This window comes from Cimex lectularius, unplaced genomic scaffold, assembly GCF_000648675.2.
Source record: "Cimex lectularius strain Harlan isolate CLEC.00 unplaced genomic scaffold, Clec_2.1 scaffold80, whole genome shotgun sequence".
Lineage (NCBI taxonomy): Eukaryota > Metazoa > Arthropoda > Insecta > Hemiptera > Cimicidae > Cimex > Cimex lectularius.
Window position 1 is genome coordinate 320687 of NW_019392709.1, and position 26208 is coordinate 346894.

At 34.5% G+C, this 26208-nt stretch overlaps 2 protein-coding genes across 4 annotated transcripts in view; one reads left to right on the forward strand and one right to left on the reverse strand.

The window, feature by feature from the left end:
• Window positions 1-3268, reverse strand: part of LOC106662054 (A disintegrin and metalloproteinase with thrombospondin motifs 9) — a 221703-nt gene extending 218435 nt beyond the window's left edge. For all 3 annotated transcript variants that reach the window (XM_014385869.2, XM_014385876.2, XM_014385861.2), the window contains exon 1: window positions 3064-3268. In XM_014385869.2, coding sequence (XP_014241355.1) covers window positions 3064-3190 — 127 coding nt within the window. In that variant the 5' untranslated portion in view covers window positions 3191-3268. The remainder of the gene's footprint in view (window positions 1-3063) is intronic.
• An 18269-nt stretch (window positions 3269-21537) lies between these two features.
• LOC106665618 (lipase 1-like) lies at window positions 21538-25172 on the forward strand. The gene is made up of 8 exons (XM_014392142.2): window positions 21538-21730; window positions 21799-21988; window positions 22228-22342; window positions 22393-22645; window positions 22703-22864; window positions 22921-23005; window positions 24682-24824; window positions 24896-25172. The coding sequence occupies exons 1-8, from the start codon at window positions 21608-21610 to the stop codon at window positions 25046-25048; spliced, it is 1224 nt and encodes a 407-aa protein (XP_014247628.1). The 5' UTR covers window positions 21538-21607; the 3' UTR covers window positions 25049-25172.
• The last annotated feature ends 1036 nt before the right edge of the window (window positions 25173-26208 follow it).

Sequence of the window (26208 nt, forward strand, 5' to 3'; positions counted from 1 at the left end):
GTGAAGATTTTTATTTATTTCCACAGTCGAAATATATTTATAACTTTTTTTAAATGGCCTTATATCCTTCAAATGGCCAGAGCGAATATGTACTCATCGCACGTGATGATTTGTCAAATTTTTAACTTACCAAATTAAGGCATTTCATGTGATGAATTGAAAAAAACAAAAGTAAAAAATTTCATTTTTTAACTCGAACAAATTAATCATTTGTTGTGACGATTTTTAAAATTTATAACCAGCAAAATTTACGCATTTTATTGAATAATGTGTAAACTTAACAAAACTGTATTTTAAGTACATGAAACTTTTTACACGCAAAATTTACCCATTTTAGGCGAGGATTTTTAAAATAGTTGACCCGCGTAATTTACTAATTTCTGTGTAACCCATAAAAAAGATAATTTTATTTCAATTTTTTAACTCACATAATTTACTAATTTTATGTGATAATTTTGGGACTTTTTAACCCGAAAAATGTATTTATTTCATTTCACGGTTATTTAAATTGTTTACCCTCTAAATTTAAACATTCCATTTGATCACGTATAAACCATAAAAACACTAACGTTAATTCAAAATTTTAACCCGCACATTTCGTGTGGTGATCTGTCCAATTTTTAACCACCAAAATTTACTGATTTCACCTCATGATGAGTAAACGCAAAAGTAATTTTTTTTCCACGTTCAACCCGCAAAATTTACCCTTCCACGTTATCATTTGTAATGGAAAAAGTAAACATTTTATTTTGTGAAAAGCAAAATTTACACATTTCATATGTTGATTTGTAAACTACAACTGAACTAATTTTAGTGCAAATCCTACCTGACAATTTTTTTCATTTCGTGTAATAATTTGTAAAATACAAAAGTAGTGTATTTTTTTCAATTTTTCGAACCGCAAAATTTACTTATTTCAACTAATGATGAATAAAAATCGTCAATACTAATTTTATTTCATATTGATTAATTTCATGCGATGATTTGTAAACCGTAAAAATATTGTTTCTATTTCAAATTTTAATTCTGAAAAATTTACTTATTTTTAGTGTGAAATGTGATAATTTGTTAAGAACATAAATACTAATTTTATTTCAAATGTTCAACCATTAAAAGTGATCCGTTTCATCTTATTATGGATAAATATTCATTTTATTTCAAAATTTACTCATTTCATGTCTTGTCATATAAACTGTATCAATAAATATATATAATATTTTAAATATTTACCGTCCAATATGTACTATTTTCTACCCTATATGTAAAGTATAAAAATTATATATAATAAATTTATTTGTTAATTTGTACCTACGAAAGTATCATTTTCATTCAATTTGTAATTGTTTATATTTTCTCATTATATCAGTGTATCAGTACGTTCAATATCAACAATCTAGTATTGTTTTGATTCAATCATAATGATCATTAAAAATTTTAATGTCAAAGTATCGACATAAGAGATTAACGTAAAATATTTCTTCGTACTCTATTTTCTGACATTACTTATTATTATTTGATAACAACTGTTTGTAAATAAAATAAATAAAGCTGAATAAAGAATGCATTGTAAGGAGAGAAACAAAAAAAACACTTTTATTATAGTTAATACTATTTTTATTTAAAAGTTTTGTATTTATTCTGAATTTTCGCGGAAAACGAGCCGATGTTTTTGTGACGTTTTCAAAAACCGTTGTCATTGATGTCAACCAAACACGGCTTGTTTTACGTAGGCGTAGAAAGGTGATCAACCACTTGTAAAAGCCGAATGATCGCCTTCTGCCCACTCACACACGCCGAAAGTAAATTTTTGAACTAAATCGCGAATAATTAGATTCAAACCATATAAAAAGTGAAATCAGCTAGGGTGTCGAACTGTCATTGACGTCTGAATTAGTCAACCGCTGACTATTAAACAAATTTATCGATATTCAAACCATTTATGGTTTATTTTATCTAAATTTTGGTGTTTTAATAGAAAGAGAGTAATTCTCGTCTGATGCGAGCGAGCATAACAAACATAAATTTACAAAACTGATATTATTTAAAAATTTTCTTTTTTTATTACTACACACCAACTCAAATTGTAAATATTTAAGTTTAAAGATTATTTAATAGCAGTTGAAAATATTACAGTATAAATTGAGAAAAAAGCAGTACTTCGAATCTAATTATCACAAACAGGTTAACGACATGGTTTTATATTAAAAACTCTGGTAAATTATTGGGACTAATTTTTGTAAATTTTTATGTCATAATTACCCATAAAAAATAGTTTCTGGTTTTAATCAATTTGATTCAAAAGAACAGGAGTTTTTCCTATGTTTTAAATTTTTTTTTCTTTGTTCCTTGGCTATGTTTTAGATTTAACAGTCAAAAATAGACATTGGTCGTATTTTATGGCGTCAAGTTTTCTGATCTTTAAAAGGCAATGCTGAAACCGGTATGAAGAATCCTTAATGAGTAAGGAAGCGTGCTTGACATAAGGTCCTTCGGTGTAGTCTCTAGGAAGAAAATTATATTTTTTGTGAGCGTGTTAACGCCCTTTGTCGAAATGTACCACAGGTGCTCGGTTAATACGTGCGTTTCGTTCGACACGTTTTTACCCCGCGTGAAATCGGGTTTGGAAAAAAAATACATTTTTTTCGGGTTTTGGAAAATTGAATCGATTTTATTATATCGTCGTTCCGATGTGGAAGAGTTGTTTTTTTAAGGTGCGGTTCTCAAATAAATGTTTATTGGAGGATCGAGTAGCAAAGTTTAAACACCCCGGCTTGGCACGCGGATTATATTTAGCATGTGGAGGTTCCCTACACTTTGCCGGCTGAATTTAAATTCTAAGACCTAGCAAAAGTCTGATTGAAATACTTTTAAGAAAACGTTATCCTTATATGGGAAAAAGAACAGGATTTTCACTTAGATAATTTTTAAAAAAATAAATTTAATGTCAAATTTTTTTAGGTGTTTTGCTAAAAATATTCGATATTGTCGCTATGTTCTAGCATTAAGAACGATGACAAAAGTTGCAGAATTTTTCTTTAAAAAAAAAAAATATTCAAAACTAACTTGTTCCATTGCTGTCGTGCAAGATTTCTTGCCTGCCGAGGAAAATTGACGTGAGGAAGACGACGGTGAGTAGAATAAGGGCTATTGTCACAGTGCCCAGAAGGGCGCCGATCCGCGAGGACCGCATCAGCACGTGTTGACCGGGACTTTGGGCCGCCTGGGGGGTGAAGAACACGAATGCTGAAACTTGACTGATTGCTAACCGCGGCTCTCCAATAGACCACAATCGCCGAAGAAACGTTCGGGCCGGCCCGTTTCTCCTCGGTTCGACTCGGTAGGCCTGGGAGGGGTTTTCTTTTCTCGACTCCCCAAAACCGATCCCGTCTTCCCGGCTGGTGGCTACAATTTGGGTTTGGGACCGTTTTGGAACTTGAAGACCTAACGTTAAATTCATACCAGAACACACAAATTTTAAATTATTTTAATTAGTGCAAAACAAGTCAAACCGAAAAGGATTCTTCACGTCTTCCTTTCACAAATTAACCTTAATCATAAATTTCGACGTCAACAGTTTAACTTATGATTTTTCCTTCTCGAAGGTGGGATAATAGGTCATCTCAAAAAACCAACAACCAGTTTTTCTTTCAACCCACAACGTTTCGGATTTATTTTAATCTTTCCTCAGCTGAGTTAACGCAGTGGTTAAAACACTGGTCGTCAGTCATTAATATTTTGTAACAGTTTATTTTAAAAAAGAGCCAGTGTGGTACATATTTAAGTCTTTCAGACTCCGAACAAACGGTTTAATATTTTGAAAAAAAAAAAATTTTAACCTGTCTCAATCATAAATTTTGTACAGGATTGTGTGGTGATTAGTGACCGTTAATCGATATTTATTTAGAAATCGTGAGATGCGGTCTGGTGTGATGGTTTCAGAAAAACATTTTCTTTATCGTGCCAACGTTTCGATCTTTATTAAGATCATCTTCAGGGCTCAAAGTGTTTGTCTTCTGTGTAATTGTGTCATTCTATCGTGTCGTGTCGAGAGTGGGCACTGACACAATTACACAGAAGACAAACACTTTGAGCCCTGAAGATGATCTCAATAAAGATCGAAACGTTGGCACGACAAAGAAAATGTTTTTCTGAAACCATCACACCAGACCGCATCTCACGATTTCTAAATAAATATTTGTACAGGATGTTCGGCTACTCCTGTTACAGACTTTACCGTAGATTCCACATTCAAAATGGAACCAAAAAGTCCTAATTAAATATGATCCTAATCTCAACAGTTTCGGAGTTATTTCACTTTTTTTATTTTTCAAGATTTCACGACCTTGCTTCAAACAAACAATGAAAACTCCAAAACTAAAAGGTTTTGACAAATCTGTCGGTACCATTAAAAGTTACGTTAAATTTCCAAGAGGATATAATCAATCTATACTTGTAAACGTTCGTGAAAATTTTCGAGAATTTTTTTTTATTTTTCAAAGTGGAAAAACTTACTACGTTGATTCTAAACTATTATTTCGAAACCTAGAGACCATAAAATTTCAAAAAACTTACTCCATATAATATCCTCTTTATTGGTGTAATTTCTTTATTAATTACTTTTTTCAAAGATGAAGCAATGGTTGGAGGAAAGGAAAAAACCGTGGTAGTCGGCTTGGTAAGATGGAAAATAAAAAATAAAAACTTAAAGAAATTTTGAATGAATTTATTAAAGTTTTTTATTAAATTTGGGTTCAAAAAGGAAATAGTGCAAGTGTTTACTTATTTACCAACACGACTGCAACTTTGATTAAGTAATTATTGTATTTTTATTCTCCGAAATAATAGAGTTTTACCTTAGGGGGCGTCGGTGGCCGCAACGGTTTAGGCGTTGACACGGCGCCCATCACTGTAAGGTAAAGGTCCCGGGTTCGAATCCAGCGGCCCTGCATTCGAACCCAACATACTTACAAATGGGCTTTTTCAAAAACACCGGCACTTCGAGGGTTGATATAACCTCTGCTCTTGCGAACCCTCTTTAAAAAAAAAAAAAAAAGGAAAAAAAGTTTTACCATTCAAAACGTTTTTTGTTAACACTGTGGCTACTTTTTCTAGTTAAAAATATGTACTTTTTTCTTCCTTTTTATTTTATTTTAAGAAACAAATACAATTGTATGCACAGTGACCCCAGAACAATACCACTATTCACCACGCAATTTATTGGCAACTTTGTTTTCATTGGTAGTTTTAAATATACACTGCTGGGGAAAAATTAAAAAAAAAAAAAAAACCTACGACCCAAAATACGGTGATATACATCGTATGTACGGGTTTTGCGGGTTTAATTGACTGCCAAATCTTTATTTCAATTTTGTTTTAGTTTTGTTTTCTCTCTTATGGTCTTATATACCTTCTCAGTCCTTTTGATTTAATTTTTAGCAATTTTGTTAACTGACATAACTCCTGCCATCTGTTACAAGCACTGCTTTTAGGTGACAGGCGAAAATGTGCAGATTGGTTAAATGACTTACTTTTACTTATGGTGTTATTATTTTATCCTTAAATTTTTTCTCTATTTATGTTTTATCTTACTGTAGTACTGTACTTTTCGCAAATAGATTTATTATTATTTTTCAATTAATTAAGGTTTTTAGTTGAGATAAAAAAGTCAGTCCCACGAGGGGGATTCGAACCCACGATCTTCAGCTAGATACGCCGCTGCTCTACCACTTGAGCTATCGTGACTTCGATCCACTCGGACACTAACTTCCCATCTCAACCCCACCTTTTGAATTTTCCCTCCTTTTTGCCATTTTTGCGATGGGAGAGATAATTAATTGGTCAAGCGGACCACGAAAACTAGTGAATTATTATTAATGCAATGGCAGTGCGTCGAAAATACAATGCGGAGAGTGGAAATTAAAAAACGTTTAATAAATTTACTCAAAATTTCCTTAAGTTTATTATTTTTTATTATTGTTAATCTTTCCACCGTACCAATCCTCCAATCACTGGTTTTTTCTTTCCCTTCATTAATTTCTTCATCTTTGCAAAAAGTGATTTAAAAAACAATTGAACCACTAAAAAGGATATTAAATCAAGTTCGTTTTCTCTGTTTGCATATTAGTTCACCGATATGTTCTACTTGTCCTTATATTGACGTTTGCAGTTTAATTCAAGGGTTCTATAATGAGCGCTTTAAAAAACCTTTTTTTTTATTTGACTAAAACATGAATCTTTTTAGTTTCTTGTGGAACGCTTCAAGGTTTTGCGGGTTATCCTTGCGTAGAAGTATGCTTGCCAATTTTAGTGTATGTACGCCAAAGCGAGTACCTTTTTAGCCATTTCACGTAATTGCTTACAAATATAAGAAACAAAATATGATTAATTATTATAATCATATTCACATTGCAATTAGAATTTTTTTGTACGAAGGTTCGCAAGAGCAGAGGTTATATCAACCTGCCGGTGTTTTTGAAAAAAAAAAGTCCATTTGTAAGTATGTCGGGTTCGAATCCGGCCGCTGGATTCGAACTCGGGACCTTTACCTTACGGGGATGAGCGCCGTGTCAACGCCGTTGCGACCACCGAAGCCCAACTCGAAGGTTCAAAGGAAAAAATCCAACCATACAAAACAAATAAACAAACAATTAGATAATTACTATTAAACGAAACATAATTATTATTCGAATGCAGGGCCGCTGGATTCGAACTCGGGCCCTTTAACTCACAGTTCATTATTTACGGATCGTGAGATGCGATCCGATGCGATGTGGATTTAGAAAAATCATGCTAACGTTTCGATCATCATTGATATTCAAGATCTGGGATTTATAAACATTGTTTAAGTTATACAAATACATGTAAGATGTGAAAATGAATTTATACAATTATGTATACAATTTAATTTTTTTATTTTTATTCAAAATATTTGTATTCGCTCGTTTTCTGTGTAGATGTGTCACTGTTGTGTTTCTTGTTTAAATTATTTTTTTTTTAATATGCTAGATTTTGAAGGAGTGGAAGAAGTGATGATCACTCACAGTGATGAGCCCTCCTGAGTACTTATTTTTTATATTTTTGGTTATTATTTGTTCTGCTGTTTCTGTATTCTACTCAAGTATCATTGGTAGTTTAGTATTTAAATTTCTATGCTGTCAAACCCCGGATGACGAAGTACTTCTAATTACTCACTGAGTGCCTGGTATGAACTTACACTTTTATTGCCTTAGTCGGCACAGGTCGCCTTTTTGTGTCATACATACCAAGGGGGGGGGATATAGGAACATATGTGGTTGAACAGAAAATTTCAAAGGAAACATTGGAACTTGATCGAGTGTCCTTTGACGATCCGAGAGATAGCAGTTCGAACTCACTTTGCTACTTCACTACATCTTTTTTCCATTTTTCCTCCATTCAAAACGATAAAACACGTTTTTTTCAATGGACTATCATACTTCTTGAAGGACAATGTAAGTGATACCGTTGTACAGATTACAAGCTGAAATTGAATTTTGAAAACTTAAAATCCTTTTGAAATAGCCTAATAGTGTAGACCCTTAGTGACGACTGTGCTATTAGTTTCGTATTACGTAGCTCACTAGCGTCACATAATTTCTCGGATTTAACACACTTAACACGATTAGCACAAGCTGCGTGGATAACCCTAAGTGTCTGTAAATGCTCATAGCTTGGGCGGCTGTAATTTCATTTTCCCTTAGGTCACTCCGGTGTGGGGCACTTAATAAATAGCCTTCATTCAAACAGTACAAAATAATCTTACGTTAAAACGTTCACAGGCATGCGGGGAAAAAAAGAAAATAGTTTTTAGTTCGACGAGCGAATCTAGAAAAAACTGTTTCGATAAAGGGAATAAAGTCTGCCTTGCTCTAGACGAGAAATTGGGACAAACGGTGACTAAACGGCAACAATTCTTCTGAGCTAGAATCATCATGTAACAATGGAAAGAGACAGGAGAGTGAATAAATCAAGTTTCGCCTATTCGTCTATATATGTTTAACATTCGCATGTTTTTATGCCATTTTAACCGTTTCAAACCCAAATTATATCATTTCTCAGAAAAAAATGACAAGTTGTGAGGATGGGACTTCCGGTCAGGTTTTTTGGTAGTAGGGACGAAGATTATTTCGTCAATGCCAACGTTGTTGTTTTTTGTTTTGTTTTTTTCTAATGTAACCATACGAAGCCCTGAAGATGATTTATAAATATATTAGTTAGCGTTGATGAAGTAATCTTCATCCTTACGACCAAAACACCAGACCGGAAGTCCCATCCTCACAACTTGTCTTTTTTTTGAGAAATGATGATAATTTGGGTTTGAAAAGGTGGAAAAGGGTTTGAAGACCGAAAGTCACAACTTAAATTTGAACGGTCATCAACCCAACTAAAAAAAAGACAAAAAGTATGCAGTTAATGATAGTTCCTTATTTTATTTATTTATTTTTTTTAATACCACGTTTTTGAACTAAAAAATAAATTTATAAAAGAAGAGATTTTGAAGAACAAATCAGACCAAATATTCAAAAATTAACAAGCATTTAGCTAAAAAATAATTAAACAAAACAATAAACAAGTAAAAATTAGGAAAAATATTACGATCAGGAAATAATGTCTATTTAAGCCAGTTTCGACTCGTATCTCGAAAATTTTCTCAATTTGGTTTTCTGAAACACCATCATCATCAAAATGATCAAAACCTAGTGCAGTGGAGTCGGACAGTATTCGGTGGACAGCTTAAAAAAAATTAACAAGCATCTAGCTAAAAAATAATTAAACAACTAAAAACTTGAAAAAATATTACGATCAGGAAACAACGTCTATTATACCCAGGTTCGACTCTTATCTCGAAAATTTTCTCAATTTAATTTTCTATAACACCATCATCATCAAAATTATCAAAACCTAGTGCAGTGGGGTCGGACAGTATTCGAGGAATAGCTCCTTTTGAACACTGATTCCTTGTCCGAAGGGTTATACTAAACTTGGATAAACAAAAAAATGATTTTATATATAAAGTTTTATTTACAATAGTTAAAAATTCCTACGTTGCATATATTTATAAAAATAATAATTTTTGCATCAAATAGGTAATTGGATTTAGTCTGCCTATCCTGGCTGGGTTTGGTCAGTAGAAGGGTTTTTGGCATTACACCATCTTCAGTCTGTCAAGAGAAAAGGAATGGCTATTATGATCCAAATCGTGGACGGCGGTGGTCGTGTGTGTTAAAACGCACATATGACATAAAACCTGTGACGACTCTCACCATCAAGGTGTAATTTTATTGCCGGGGACTTCAGTGTATAATTAGACTACTTTGTCATCTCATGCTCTGGAAAATTGAATGTTCGAATTTTCCAGGCTGAGGTCCATGCAATCCAAACTCTATAAACAGGAGTAGATAAAGAAGCAAACTAAAATGTGCACGGATTTACATACCGAACAGTTAGGCAGCTATAAAGGCACTATCCAAAAGTATTCGCATTGTATAGTTTTAGATCTAAAGGAGGGTGGTCTAAAATGCCTAATGGCCCTCGTAAAACAACAAAAATTCTTTACGGCGGTTTCGAGGTATGAAGGTGTAGAAGGAAACGAACAGGCTGACCAAATAGCCAAACAGGGCAGCCCTCTCACCCATCGAATCTGTACAACTATGCGCACCCGAGAGTGGAATAATGTCTTGAGAAAGAAAAACTCAAGAATTGGAAAAAAACACCAGTTACCAACCAAAAAGATGGCTTCCCCTTTCCCAACAGACAAGATTTAAAAAAAAATCATAGGCATCTATGCTTCTGTATTTAACGTTATTGTGTCCCTGTCTTAAAAAACACATTTCTTGCATTAATTATTAATTAATAACAATAAAAATGCTTACAACTAAGTTACAAATAGTTTAAGCCCTTGAATCATTTAAAATGATTAAAAATGTTGGTAGTTAACGCTTTGAGCCTAGTAGATTAGTTAATTCTTGGCCTACTGCTGTTTACTTCATTGAAATCTAAAGCAATTATATCATCAAGAAATTAAAACCTATGTTAATTATCTGTTATTTTTCAATTATGGGGATCCATCAGCTAAAATTGAGTTAAGTTTATAAACTGCGACTGTCACAGGGATTGACAGGCTAATATATTTATTATTTTCATTTATTGCCCGATTACACTTTAATTGTCTGCTTAAATGAAAATTGTAGGCTTGACATTTTTTTTTTTTTTGATAAGTGTGTTTATGGGTTTGATGCAAGTTGTATATTTAAAATCAAGTATTCTTGTTCTTCGTGTAATGTATACAATCTGAGCGGTGAGTTGCTGATTATCAATGCCCGTCGAGGAAACTCAAGGAAAAAATACGCTCTATTCATTGGTCTAAAAGTTAGAAATTTGGCTTGCCCACAGTTCTGCCGTTATTGATTTTGCGAGAAATGCCTGCAATGTAGAAGTTAGGCTGGTCTCCCACTGGATTCGAACTGACAGCACCTGGGGACAACTTAGACATACGACATAAGTTCTCTTCGATTGTTATTGTGTTATTATGTATTCACTAGTTTTCGTCGTCCGCTTGAGCAATTAATATGTTTCAATTAATTAAAGTTTTTAGTTGAGATATAAAAGTCAGTGTCACGAGCGGGATTTGAACCCACGATCCTCGGCTAGATTCGTCGCTACTCTACCACTTGAGCTATCGTGACTTCGATCTACTCAAATCTATCTATCTCAACTAAAAACCTTAATTAATTGAAAGATATTAATTGGTCAAGCGAACCACGAAAACTAGTGTATTTAATAAGTTCAAATGAAGTATACCTTCACTAAAGCTCCCCGTGGCCATTTCATTTGTCGCCGAGAATCAAATAGATTACGCATTTGAAAAATGGCAAAAAGGAGGGAAAATTCAAAAGGTGCGGTTGAGATGGGAAGTTAGGGCCTAAGGGGATCGAAGTCACGATAGCTCATGTGGTAGAGTAGCGGCGTATCTAGCCGAGGATCGTGGGTTCGAATCCCGCTCGTGACACTGACTTTTATATCTCAACTAAAAACTTTAATTAATTGTTAGAATATATATTGAGTTTTTTCGTATTTGTTCGTTTTTTAATGTTTTGAAAATATGAATTGATTGTTTTACCTAGGTTAAAGTAATCATTGATTGAAAATAGGATGGACTTGCTGGGATCCAGTCGCAAGTGGGAACGAAACAAATGCAGTCGCATAATTAAGTCGCTTTAAGTGTGGAGGACCTATTACATCCCATATATTGGGAAAGCTTGTGCCAAGTTGTGCAAATAAAAAGACATAAGTCGACAGTGACCAGCTTTGGGTCTTGGGAGTACGCAAAGAGCTTAGATTGCTGGGAACGAGTAATAGGTGTGACTTTAATTGTTGAATAGCTTCCAGTGGGTCAGCCTGATATATTCGGTGATCGTCGGTGAAATCCAGCTTTCTGCGATCGAATCGAAGGATTGGACTAAACTCATGATACCACAGAAAGACTGATTACAATGAATAATTTGGGACTAGTGAATTCTGTACAGACCTGCGACTCAATTTCAGCAGATTGGAGACCCGAGAGCTATGTCACACTGGGACTGACACATGCGACTACGTGAAGTTAGTTCAGACTTGCGATTCAACCGTAGCAGGCTGGAATTTTTACCGTACGTCCCAAGGATGGTCTCACGCTGGAAGAATACGTACGATTTTTGATAACTGCGTAAACTTTCTAACCTTGGGACTGTATTCTTCACGAACTGGAAGCGACTTAACCGTGCAACAACGTGAGTTCAATTCAGATTTGCGACTCGATTCCAGTAAAATTGGACTTTTAGAGTACGAAACACGACCCAAAACTGGCCTCACACTGGAACCGCATACGTATGATTTTTGATTGTATTCGCCTTAAGCACGACTTTTCCAACCTTTATGGATAGGCATAAGAGAGGCGGCCAGAAGGCCTACTTAACCTCGACCTAAATAGATTTATTGTGCTCCTCTGTTAATTATAACTCACTGGCCAGCTTCAGGCTATTAACCAGCCTCCAAAGCTTTGCCAGCGGTTCCTAGGTGTAGGATCTTGCTTGTGGTTTTTCTTGTCCTAGTTGAAAGAACCTGCATCTACATAGACCTTCGCAGAAACATAAAATGTGTTCTGTAGTCTCCTCCTTTTCCTAGCAGTATCTGCACAGTTTTTCTTCTGTCTGTACTCCTCTCCGGTGCATGTGCTTTCTTAAGTGGCAGTGCCCAGTAGTTGTTTTGTAAGTTTTGCGGATGATCCATCTAGGAATCTCCGCGTGCCTCATACCTGCGGTATTGTTCCACTAAGTTTTGGACTCATTAAGGATCCATTTTAAGATGTATCCTCTTTTGTGGCTGGCTGCTAGGCTGAAGTAGGGTTCTGGGCCCATAGAGTCCATGTTGTCTCCCTTTTTGGCCATCATGTCAACCTTTTCGTTGCCCCTATACCTCGAATGTCCGGGGACCAATGCCAGGGTCAGGTCATTAGTGTCGCTGATTTTTGTCCGGGCCTCTATGCATTTCCAAACACTCTTTGCTTTCGCCTCGCACGAGGCTAAGGCCTTGAGAGATGCCTGGCTGGCAGAGAAAATGGCTGTCTTCCGGGAATGTATTCCTAGCCGTTTTATTTCTCTGGCACATTGTTTGATCGCTATGATTTCAGACTGGAAAACTGTAGCATGCTAGCCTAGGTTTACAGCCACCTGGGTCATGCCAATGACCCCCCAGCTTCCGTACCCTTGTCGGTTTTGGAGCCGTCAGTATACCAGTATGAATTTGCCTTTAGTTGTGTTCGCTTTGCCCATTCTTCACGTACTGGTATTAGTACTTCTTGTTGAAGTTGTACTTTGGAGTAGTGGCATAACTTGGAATACCTAGAATGGCATCTGCCTGTATCTCGTCCCTCAGTTTCCTTTGTTTATTCACATGGCATATCCTAGGAGATGGTTATCCATTTATGATCTTGTGTGCTGCTGCTCTGGCTTCTCCTTGGATTAAAATGTAAAGTGGTGGGAGGTTCAACAAAACTTCCATGGCCGCAGTTGGACATGTGCTCATGGCACCAGTGACACTGAGACACGCTTGTATTTGGGTATCACGTAGCAGGCTTATTGCTTTGGCCTGAAGAGTTTTGGTCCACCACACCACCGATCCATATGCCAAGCGAACGACATTAACAAATTCAAACTTTCTGTCGTAAACGGAAATAAACGACTTAAGGCTGGGATAACCCTGGAACCGACTAAGTACGATTTCGGATCGTTTTCGCACAACTTTACGCTCTTGACCCACCTAGTACATACAATCAGCCGGTATACAGACATTCAAAAATCAAATGCAGAAGACGATTAAGAATCAATACCCAACAAAAATAAAGTGGAGTAACAATGCCACAATTGTAATACAAAATGGATGAGTAAAACTCGTCTGATTCATAAATTATAGCCATAATTTCCAACATTTTAAGTAGATATTTTATTTGTTAACAGTGTCCATTATTAGAAATAGTTTCAAATTTCTGATAAAGGGTATATATTTCTTACTTTCGTTTACATACAACTAAATGCGACACCGAACACCATATCAGCCATAAACATATATATTTTTAACTGCCTTTTATCAATTCTGATATTTCATTTTGTAATCTTTTTTTCTGTTTTTGCAAACGACCCAAAATGAGTACGGTAATAATCGAAAATCGGTCGTTAACATTTGCCCTCGTCGATATTCCTTATCTTGATTATAAAACCTAACAAATTACCGTACGAATCAAATTCATAACTACTTTTAACATGGCATAGTACTAAGAATAAATTCAATAGTTTTCGTGGTCCGCTTGACCAATTAACTCTTTCAATTAATTAAGGTTTTTAGTTGGGATAAAAAAGTCAATGTCACGAGCGGGTTTCGAACCTACGATCTTCGGCTAAATACGCCACTACTCTACCACTTCAGCAATCGAGACTTCGATCCACTCGGACTCTAACTTGCCATCTCAACCCCACCTTTTGAATTTTCCCTCCTTTTGAATGCCTTTGAAAAATGGCCAAAAGGAGCGAAAATTCAAAAGGAGGGGTTGAGATGGGAAGTTAGTGTCCGAGTGGAACGAAGTCACGATGGCTCAAGTGGTAGAGCGGCGTATCTAGCCGAAGATCGTGGGTTCGAATCCCGCTCGTGACACTGACTTTTTTCTCAACTAAAAACCTTAATTAATTGAACTAATAATAAATTAAATATAGAAAAATCATGCAACCGCCTAGTTTGCCAGCCTTGCTCGTTATTTACATTTAAGTCTCTATTTCCTGAAATGTTTCGTAACGATAGAAACATCTTCTAATTATGTTCACTTATTGTGTTTGCTCTCAGGACAAAAGGTTCAGTACAAATGTTTGGACTTACTTAAATGGATAATTACATGATTGCTCGTCAACGAATTTAAAGAAGGGCTGTTTATGATACGCCGCGGTCCAGAACGTTTCTTCACCTCTTTTAGTTTTCTTATGATGCGTGACTGTTACTTCCATTCATTGTCCCCCTAATTGAGACGTTATCATTATACAATAATAAATCACGCTTATTTTATTTAAAATGGAATATTATAATTTCCGGGTTTTTTGTCTTGCTGGTGTATTTCTGTAATTTATGATTACCAAATTTGGTACATGTTGGTTCTAAATAATTCATAGATTATTTAGAGATCGTGAAATTCGGTCTGGTGTGACGTAGGTTTTAGAAAAACATTTTCTTTAACGTGCCAACGTTTCGATCTTTATTGAGATCATCTTCAGAGCTCAAAGTGTTTGTTTTCTCTGTAGATATGTCATTATTTGGTGATCTGTTGGCCCTCTCAATACGACACGCAATAATGACACATCTACACAGAAAAAAACGCTTTGAGTCCTGAAGATGATCTCAATAAAGATCGAAACGTTGGCACGATAAAAAAAAGGGTTTTCTAAAACCTATGTCACACCAGACCGCATTTCACGATCTCCAAATAACCATGGTCACTAAACACCTCAGATAATTCATAGAGTTTACATCTATCCATCTAAAACAAAACGAAAACTATCTGAAGATACTATCTTGCGAAATATACTTGAACGTTTATTTCCAGTCAGATCGTTCATTCAGGGCCAATTAATCATCATCAAGGATTAGAGCGAGCAAAAATAATTTCTCGAATTTTCATTTCTATTCCATGTTTGATTTGTTCATTAATATACTTTTAAATTTTTTGCATCACCGAAAATAAGTATTTATACTGTATCTAGTGCAGTTATTGTAATTTCTTTCGTAATTAATTTGATATTTTTGCCATTTCACCCTTTAGACTCTTTTGGAATAGTTTAACCAATATTTGATTAAATATTCTTGAACATTTATTTCGAATCAAATCGCTCACTGAGGGACAATTAATGATCATCTAGAATTGGAACAAGGAAAAAATAATCTCTTAATTTTATTTCTGTTTCATATTTGACATGTTTCATTATGTAATTTTTTTTATACCGCTGAAAATGGAAAAAAAACTGTGAAAATACCAAATTGTTGTACATTTATTTCAAGACAAATCGTTCATTGATGGCCAATTAATCATCGTCGAGGATTAAATCTAGGAAAAATAATTTCTTACATTTTCTTGTTTTTTCGTCTGTTCTATGTTTCATTTATACTGTATCTAGTGCAGTTATAGCAATTTTTGTGTAATTAATTTGATGTTTTTTGGCACTTCATCATTAACTGATCATAACTGATATGCCATATACATACAACCTACATATCACACTTTTAAACTGTTATTGTGATATATTTTAAATATTTGACCATTGTTAACAGCTAAACGTTTTCTTCATCCTGATAACCCTTTACATTTTATTATACAATAAAAGATACTTTTTGAATGATACGGTAATGGGTTGTAATTCCTTCTGCGTCGATTTAATTCATTGGAAAAAATATTTAAAGATATTTTTCTTATGTCAAAATCTATTCCGGTGCTGTGAACGTCGATGGTCATTTTAGGGGCCAAATGGCTATCGGTACTGCTGCACACTCATCCCATTTTATCTCATTCGGATGTAGCGTTCTATCCGGATAAATAGCACAGCCTGACGATACAACACGGGTCTGGAGCTTTATTTGGCTGTGATTCAATTGTCGTTCATCATTGGGATTGTCCTTCGAATCCCGCGTATTGGACCATCGATGAAATATTTATCAAAACAATTGTACGGAGGTCCTTCATCCGAAGCTTCGTCATACCTCCGGGAAAAAAGAGGCATTGCACTGCTCGCCTTCGGCCACAATTCCCGAACCGAAATTCATTATATAGGATCATTGATGAATTCGTCCTCGGACTAATACTCTCTGGGGTGAACACACATCGAATCTCGTTTTAGCTAATTTATACAGTTGACGAAATTGCATACTGGATAGATGACCGAGACCCATAACATGCACATAAGCAGATCAATTTAAAGCGACTGAATCATTTATAGCTTTTATAATTAATTAATTTTACCATTTATAACAATTATACCTTAAATAAGCATTATATACAAAAACAAACGAAATATTGTACATAATTTGGTATTGTACATAATTGAAAAATGGCAAAAAGGAGGGAAAATTCAAAAGGTGGGGTTGAGATGGAAGTTAGTGTCCGAGTGGATCGAAGTCACGATAGCTCAAGTGGTAGAGCAGCGGCGAATCTAGCCGAAGATCATGGGTTCGAATCCCGCTCGTGACACTGACTTTTTTATCTCAACTAAAAACTTAATTAATTGTTAGAATGTATATTGAGTTTTTTCGTATTTGTACGTTTTTTAATGTTTTGAAAATATGAATTGATTGTTTTACCTAGGTTAAAATAATCATTGATTGAAAATAGGATGGACTTGCTGGGATCCAGTCGCAAGTGGGAACGAAACAAATGCAGTCGCATAATTAAGTCGCTTTAAGTGTGGAGGACCTATTACATCCCATATATTGGGAAAGCTTGTGCCAAGTTGTGAAAATATGAACAAATTAATGTAGATGACACAATTTCAGATAGCCCATTTTACAACATATTTTTAAAAGCTTTCAATTAATTAAGGTTTTTAGTTGAGATAAAAAAGTCAGTGTCACGAGCGGGATTCGAACCCATGACCTTCGGATAGGTACGCCGCTGCTCTACCACTTGAGCCATCGTGACTTCGATCCACTCGGACACTAACTTCCCATCTCAACTCCACCTTTTGAATTTCCCCTACTTTTTGCCATTTTTCAAATGTCGTTTAATCTATTTGATTCTCGGCAACAAATGAAATGTCCACGGAGAGAGTCAAGATAGCTCAAGTGGTAGAGCAGCGGCGTATCTAGCCGAAGATCGTGGGTTCGAATCCCGCTCGTGACACTGACTTTTATCTCAACTAAAAACCTTAATTAATTTAAATATATTAATTGGTCAAGCGGATCACGAAAACTAGTGAATTGTACATAATAATAAAAGTTTTTCTTTCTAATCGTCCACCGTTACAAAGGGAATATCGCAAATCTTAATTGAACTATCTTGGAAGCATATGAAATAGTGATTCGTATGATGTCACAAGTTTGAAAACGTCAGAGTTATTAATCACGACGGTAATTTTATAACCGGAAATTGCTAGTCCTGTAAGTTTGTCTGTGTCGATGAACCGTTTACCAGGATCAAAATTGATCTCTGGTCTGCCCATTTAAGTTTTATCCCTTTTTCCGCTTACGTTTACTCTTGAAAGATGAAAACTTGTCTACTACAGTTCAAATCATTGTTGATAAAATCATTTACATTGAACAAACTGTGTAAAAGTGAATGTACCGCCATCTATGGGCTGAACAGGTTCTTAGTTTTATTGAAATCAGACATACACACTGAGTTCATACATTTTTAACTAATTAAATACTTTTTATTTAATATTCACACTAATGTGATTATTTAAAAAACTAAAATTTTTCAAATTTTTTAAATTATCTTTTTGTCAACCTTAAAAAGCATAAAATGATTGAAATAATTCACAATTTCCTTTCATTTGTTTTACAAAATTGCTTAAAAATACAAAAACCTTAAAAAGCCGATCGATATTACAAAGTGCGAATCCAAAATTATATTTCAAAAATTATTTTATTTATTGTCATAATTTATGAAAAAAAGTCTTTGAAATTTTTTAAATACACTGCTGGAACCTAACTATTCTCAACTGGCATTATTCACCCTACTGTTTCTCCTAGATTAATGGAATTTCTAAAAATGTTAATATAGATTTGACAGAAAAAACTTTTCTGTTAAAAAAAATTAACATATGTAAAAGTAAGACATCACTTGATGGAAATTTTTTTGACCGGTCTAAGATAGTAACATACCTAGAAATAACATTTAACTCCTTATTAAAGTACACTGAACACATCAAAAATCTTGTTGGCAAAGATGAAGCCGCTACTAGAATACTTTTACCCTATGCATCAGTGAGCATACCATATCATAGACATGAGCATATTAAGCAATCATGTTTTACACACCAACATTGTTAAACCATGATACTATTTGCCTCCCCTTCATGTAGTTGTATGTGCTATTCATTTTAACAGACTTCAAGAGGTTCAAAATAAATTATTCTCTTGCTCCCAACTATGTCAGTAATTTCAGAGTGAATGGGTTAAATGGAGCAGTTTTGAATTATGGAAACAATTTATTGATAAATTACAAATGTTTTTAGACAAATGTGGGTCATGTGAGTACCCATATCAAAGTATATTTTAACATGGAAAGGGGTGGATAAATTTTTTGTTGGGGCTAAAGTTAGGTTAAAGTTAAGATTAGGGTTTTGCTAGGTTAGGTTAGATACGGATTAGTGTTGGTGTTAAGTTACAATAAGGTTAGATTACATTAGGGTTATAATTAGGATTAATATTATGGTAATGTAAGGTTAAAGTTAGGTGATTATTCAGAAATCGTGAGATGCGGTCTGGTGAGATGTAGGTTTCAGAAAAACATTTTCTTTATCGTGCCAACGTTTCGATCTTTATTGAGATCATCTTCAGGGCCTGAGATTTACAAACATTGTTTAAATTTAACAAATACATGTAGGATGTGGAAAAAAGTGAATTTGCTGGAATTGCATTGTGTAAGTTCACTTTTTTCCACATCCTACATGTATCTGTTAAATTTAAACAATGTTTGTAAATCCCAGGCCATGAAGATGATATCAATAAAGAGCGAAACGTTGGCACGATGAAGAAAACGTTTTTCTGAAACCTACGTCACACCAGACCGCAACTCACGATTTCTGAATAATCATCGACTAACAGTCCCTAATCACCTCACGTTAAATTAGGGTTAGAGTTAAAATAAGTTTACGTTAGGTTAAGGTTAACGTTAAGTTTACGGTTATGTAAGTATATGAACGGTTTAAAGTTAGGGATGGATTAGTTCTGAGTTAGAGTTAGGGTAGGAACAGGTAAGGTTTTGTAGAGAGAATAAAGTTTAAGGTTGGGGATTGTATCTATTTTCTAAAATGTTTTTTCTAAAATCTAAAAAAAATTGTATCTATATAAAATAATACTAAAATGTTTATTAAACATATGAATAATGTATCCACTACTTGGATTTCTTGGAGATGGAAAAAATAGGGATAGGCTAGGTTAGGATTAGTGTACTTCGGTTAGGTTATATAGGATTAAGGTTAGGTTGTGGGACTGGTTAGGTTTTGTTAAAAAGAATAAAGTTTATGGTTGGGGCTTGGATATTCTGTCAATAAAAATGGAGAAACTTTGATTAATTGGCTTAATTTATGAGCAAAAATTTGTATCTATATACAATAATACTAAAATCTTTATTAAAAATATAAATAATGTATTTACTACTCGGATTTTTTGGAGATGGAAAAAATAAGGTTAGGTTAGGATCAGTGTACTTCGGTTAGGTTACATAGGGTTAAGGTTAGGTTGTGAGACTGGTTAGGTTTTATTAGGGAGAATAAAGTTTATGGTTGGGGCTTGGATATTCTGTCAATAAAAATAGAGAACCTTTGATTAATTCGCTTAATTTATGGCAAAAATTTGTATCTATATAAAATAATACTAAAATCTTTATTAAAAATATGAATAATGTATTTATTACTCGGATTTTTTGGAGATGGAAAAAATAGGTATAGGATAGGTTAGGATCAGTGTACTTCGGTTAGGTTACATAGGATTAAGGTTAGGTTGTGAGACTGGTTAGGTTTTATTAGGGAGAATAAAGTTTATGGTTGGGGCTTGGATATTGTGTCAATAAAGATAGAGAACCTTTGATTAATTGGCTTAATTTATGGTAAAAAATTTTATCTATATAAAATAATATTAAAATGTTTATTAAAAATATGAATAATGTATTTACTACTCGGATTTTTTGGAGATGGAAAAAATAGGGATAGGTTAGGTTAGGATCAGTGTACTTCGGTTAGGTTACATAGGATTAAGGTTAGGTTGTGAGACTGGTTAGGTTTCATTAGGGAGAATAAAGTTTACGGTTGGGACTTGGATATTCTGTCAATAAAAATAGAAAACCTTTGATTAATTCGCTTAATTTATGGCAAAAATTTGTATCTATATAAAATAATATTAAAATATTTATTAAAAATATGAATAATGTATTTACTACTCGGATTTTTTGGAGATGGAAAAAATAAGGTTAGGTTAGGATCAGTGTACTTCGGTTAGGTTACGTAGGATTAAGGTTAGCATGTGGGACTGGTTAGGCTGCATATCCATCGTTGTTTATACGTGAAGCTAAGAAAATTCACGAATGCGAAGCATGAATTGTTATCTATAAAGTTATTGTATCTGAAGCAAGTCTGAGACAAAACCAGCAACAAAATAGAAAAAATACAAACATGATCGGAGTTGATCAAGCTTGAAATTTTCTTAAATTATTAGATTGACAATATTCTTTTTTGACTTAGTCGTTTTCTATATATTTGGCCTGTTTATCCCTCGTCATATTGGCCTGTAATATGTGTTTCTGCTTCAAGGTGTATGAACAAGTGTAAGAGTGGACCTTACTGGCTTTAAAACAAAAGGAATTATCAAGATAATTACGTTCCTCATAACCTCGTTTCTTGTATCCTTCTTTAAGGCCTTATAAACATTTGCCGTCACATGGTGTTATTTTTTGAACTTCACAACCACTCTCACGCCGCTGTCGTGGGTTCGAATCCCACCGTCGCCTCTGGCCCTTTTTTTTACAATAACCCCCCCCCCCAAATTTGAACACACATATACGAATTGTCACATGGCTAATATGCATAGTTCATAACGAAAAAAAAAATTTTTTTGTAGTATTACTACCCCCTTGAAAATGGGTATTGGTAGTGGCCTAGAAATACGTACAGGCAACAATAGGTAAAATAAAGAGGTCCTGAAGCTCAATAAACACATCACATGACTAATTCAACAACAACCATAATAAAAGGAGAAGGAGTTTCATCTTATTAAAAATTTGAGTTTGGATGGAAATCGCAAGGTCGTACGTGGTGGGGTCGTCTGCCACAAATAATATCTCTCAGATGGATTAAAACCGTGGAATATGTCGTACATAAGTTTTATTGTACCTTCGGTCCTTCTTTTTATTGTTTATTTCACTTCCGGCCAGAAATCCGATCCTCCGTTTATTGCTCCCAACGACTATTATTCTTTATCTTTATCCAATGTAAGTTTGGAAAAATTTCGCGAAATATTTTAAAAATCGGACTACTTTCTGTATTTTTTTGTTCAAAGAGAGAATTGATTGAAAGGGCCGGATACAATTACGAATTTCACGAGGCTGTAACCGACGATGGATATTTGGTCGGCTTGCATAGAATTATGAGACGAGACCGGCCTTCCAAGGGACATCCCGTACTATTGGTCAATGGATTCTGCATCAGGTCTCGTTCCTGGATTCTTAGAGGGAAAGGGATAGACTTTCGTAAGTGAATAAGTGTGGAATATATTTAAGTAATGCTATATTGAATATTATTTACAAACCATAAACATATATATGTATAATAAGATACTTTTTACATATAGCATTTTTTCCTGACAGATGTCCAAGCCTTAGGTGATTTTGTATTGCTTTTTTCTTTTTAATTTGGTCGTTACAGATCATTTTTATCAGACATGTTTCGACATTTTGTCATATTAAATAAAGCAAAGTATTATTTATAGCATTTATACTAGCGGATCATGGCTATGATGTATGGCTTGGTGATCAAAGGGGCAATCCGTACTCGAGGAAACATTTGAAATATTCATTCACTGATAGCGAATACTGGAATTTCAGGTAAATAACTTCATAAAATGATTCGAATCAAATATTGAACTGGATTTTAGTTTTCATGAAATTGGATCGTACGATTTGCCCGCTATGATAAACCAAGTGTTGAATGTGTCTTCCAAAGAAAAATTATCCTATGTCGGTCAATCCCTCGGAAGTTCATTTTACTTCGCCATGATGTCCGAACGAGAAGAATTCAACCGAAAAGTAGCATCGAGCGTCCATTTCGCACCGTTGGTGATCCCTCCTAACGCGAGCGAGCTCACCATTTTGCACCGTGTCTTGCTTCAAATATTGTCATATTTACTGGTTAGAGTGTAGTAAATTCAAATTGAGTTTTAAAATTTACAAAAGCAACCTTTATAGAAATGGCTGAGGAGTGAAAATGTCATAGAATCCCATAATAAATATTTCATGCGAATTGTAGCTTTGGCGTTAATGAAAGTTTGTGACAGATCGCCTCTTCAGACGCTTTGCGTTATTTCATTGCCGTGGATAGTCGGAGGTTCAATGGACCACTTTGATCAGGTAAAAGTCAACGCAATTATGCTCATCTTCAAAACTATGACCTAATTTTATTTTAGGAGCACTTAGGTTTTCAGATGGGAGCTTCCATTGGTCTCACTTCATTTAAAACAGGCGATCATATGATTCAGATGTATTTTTCAGGTAATACAAATCATTTTTATTACTACAATCAATAACTGTTATACTACACTGGAAAAAGCATAATGAATTTTACTTAAACTAATAAGTAACACAATTTCAGAATTTTTGTTAAATGAACAAATTGTGTAACATATACTTCAACAATTATTAGAGCTTATGAGTACGTTTGTTTTGACGTAATGAAAATCGTAATAGTGAAGTGTTAGACAGATAAGATAAATATAAATAAAAACTGAAACTTTGTCAAACAAGTGCTCGTTAAATATTACAAAATCCAATAATCTTGTAGTATTTTGCAATTTTTGACCATGACCGACCAAAAGGTTGAAAATATTTTCTTAACAAACAAAAAAGGGTGTTAACTTGTTTTTTAATTCCTGTTATTAAATTTATGTGTGGTTGTATCTGTGTTTGTTTCTGTTTTTGTTTGTTTGGCTGAGCAAGTATTTGTTAATTATTTTATGGTTGTATTTGTTTTGCTGTTGTTTCATGTGTATTGTATTTTTTTGTATGTCTGTTCGTTTGCGTGCGTATTTATTTGTACGTATATGTGTGTTTGCTTTTTGTAGGTAATTAGTTTCGTTGTTTTGGCATGTTTTTTGATGGTGTACGTCATCATCTCTTCGATTAAAAATAAGGATTAAGCTAACAACAAAGGTACAGAATTAACTAGTTTTCGTGGTCCGCTTGACCAATTAATACCTTTCAATTAATTAAGGTTTTTAGAAGAGATGAAAAAATCAATGTCACGATCGGAATTGGAACCCACGACCTTCGGCTAAGTACGCCACGATAGCTCAGGTAGTAGAGTAGCGGCGGATCTAGCCGAAGGTCGTGGGTTCGAATCCCGCTCGTGACATTGACTTTTTATCTCAACTAAAAACCATAATTAATTGAAAAATAAAGGTTTATTGTATCTATTTTAAAATGAGGTATGCTATTGCACTTACATTGGGGAATGTTGTTTTTGTATGAATGTATGGTCCTGTGTGCGTATTTGTTTGCATGCGTCTATTGCACTTATTTATATGAGCGGGTGTGTTTCTTTTATATATGTATATGTTGGATATATGTTTGCCTGTGAGGACTTGTATGTTTGGTTGTGAGCACGTATTTGTTTGTGTGTGCGCGTGTTTCTGTATTTTTGTGTACCTGTATTTGTTTGCTGGTTTTGTTTTTATGTGTTTGTTGTTGATTGTGTGCGAACATAACTGTTTGTTTGCCTATTATTTTGGTTGCATTCGTGTTTATTTATATTTATGTGTTTTTGTCGCATATTTGCTCGTGTGTTTTTATATGTTTGTGTATTTAGTGTGCTTGGGTTTGATTGTAGGTTTTGTGTGTTTCTTGTATGTTCGTTTTTGTTTTAAAAGTGTGCATATATTTGGTTGTTGGTCGTGTTTATTTATATGTGTGTGTGTTCTTATCGCTACTTTGTTAACCATCATCAACCATAATAAATATTATCGACTTATTTCACAAAGAAAGCTGCTGTTTATAACGTTTTTATTTTTTTTTATAACAAATTCACTCTATTGTGTCTAAATGTGCTTGTTTGTTGATATTCATGTGTTTATTTGTTAGTTTGTGTGTGTGTTTGCTCGTTTTTGCACCTAATTTTTTATGAGGTTTTAAATATATCATTATATAATAAGTATTTAATCTAAATTCGATAGGAAAATTCCGCAAATATGATTACGGGATGGAAGAAAATCTAAAATTGTATGGCTGTGCTGAACCCGCAGCATACAACATTTCAAAGGTCTCGTCACCGACTGCATTATTCATTGCAGAACAAGACGCCTTAGTTCCTTATCATGTATGTCAAAATTGTCATAAAACCTTTTTTTAATACAATTTTTGATTTCCGTTAATATTATTGATTTACAGGTTTCCAGAAAGACTGTAGATGCGCTGGGAAGGTACGCTTATCCTTTCCTGATGAAAGGATTCAACCATTTTGAAATGGCGCTGGGCCGAAGGGCTGTAAAAACCGGCTACATTAAAGCTTTAAATTTCATAAATAAAGTATTTATATTTTAATTTTCCAACACAAACAAGTCAAAGTACAATCTAATGTATGTATATTGATTTAAATGCTAGAATGTACAGTGTTGTTATGTACTAAAAAAAATTGATCCGCAAGTAAAGTCTAATTTTAAAAAGATGCTACATTTTTTACATAATTGTGTGTGTTACATAAACTGGCAGTTTTTCACCTATTTTCGAAGGCTGGCTCAAACTTTGACCTATTAGTCACAACCTGACGATGTTAAAGACTATTTCAGACTCCTTAAAAATGTTAGACGCGGTGCCCTCTGGAGCGATGCGATAGACGATGCAACATGAACCGATCTTTCATCGCCCGATACGACTTTTATCGTAACACTCTTCTGACCACTGTAGCAAAGTGACAAGCGATACTATACATACCATAGTACTTCACTAGTTTTCTTGGTCGGCTTGACCAATTAATATCTTTCAATTAATTAAGGTTTCTAGTTGAGATAAAAAGTCAGTGTCACGAGCGGGATTCGATCCCACGACCTTCGGCTAGATACGGCGCTGCTCTACCACTTGAACTATCTTGACCTCGATCCACTCGGAAACTAACTTTCCATCTCAACCCCTCCTTTTTGCCATTTTTTAAATGTCGTGTAATCTATTTGATTCATTTTTATCTTAACTAAAAACCTTAATATTGAAAGATATTAATTGGTCAAGCGGACCACGAAAACTAGCGAACTTGGACCTATTATTCACATGATGTTAAAGACTATTTCAGACTCCTTAAAAATGTTAGACGCGGTGCCCTCTGGAGCGATGCGATAGGTGATGCAACACGAAGCGATCTTTCATCGCCCGATACGACTTTTATCGTAACACTCTTCTGCCCACAGGAGCAAAGTGACAACCATTACTCTACATACATACCATAGTCCCTTTTTACATTAAAACAGTAACCGTTAAGTCGATTTATGCATTCTAATATTTTGGAGTACCTATCACATGCTTCTTTTCAATTCCTGAGCATGGAATTTGACCGCATGGACCTCAAGTGCTAAGACGTGAGGTTCTTCGGAGTTTTTTTTATAGAATTTTCTCTGCCTTTCTTTGTTTTAGACTTTTTTGACCACCATTTGTCAATTGCATAATTGCTGCTTTGGCATTTCCATTATGCCTTTAGCTCTATCGTTTTCTTA

Coding starts and splice junctions, on each gene's coding strand:
- LOC106665618 (XM_014392142.2), top strand. CDS start 21,608: ATGTCGTACATAAGTTTTATTGTACCTTCGGTCCTTCTTTTTATTGTT. Junction 21,989..22,227: donor AGGGAAAGGGATAGACTTTC/GTAAGTGAATAA, acceptor TATTATTTATAG/CATTTATACTAGCGGATCAT. Junction 24,825..24,895: donor ACGCCTTAGTTCCTTATCAT/GTATGTCAAAAT, acceptor ATTGATTTACAG/GTTTCCAGAAAGACTGTAGA.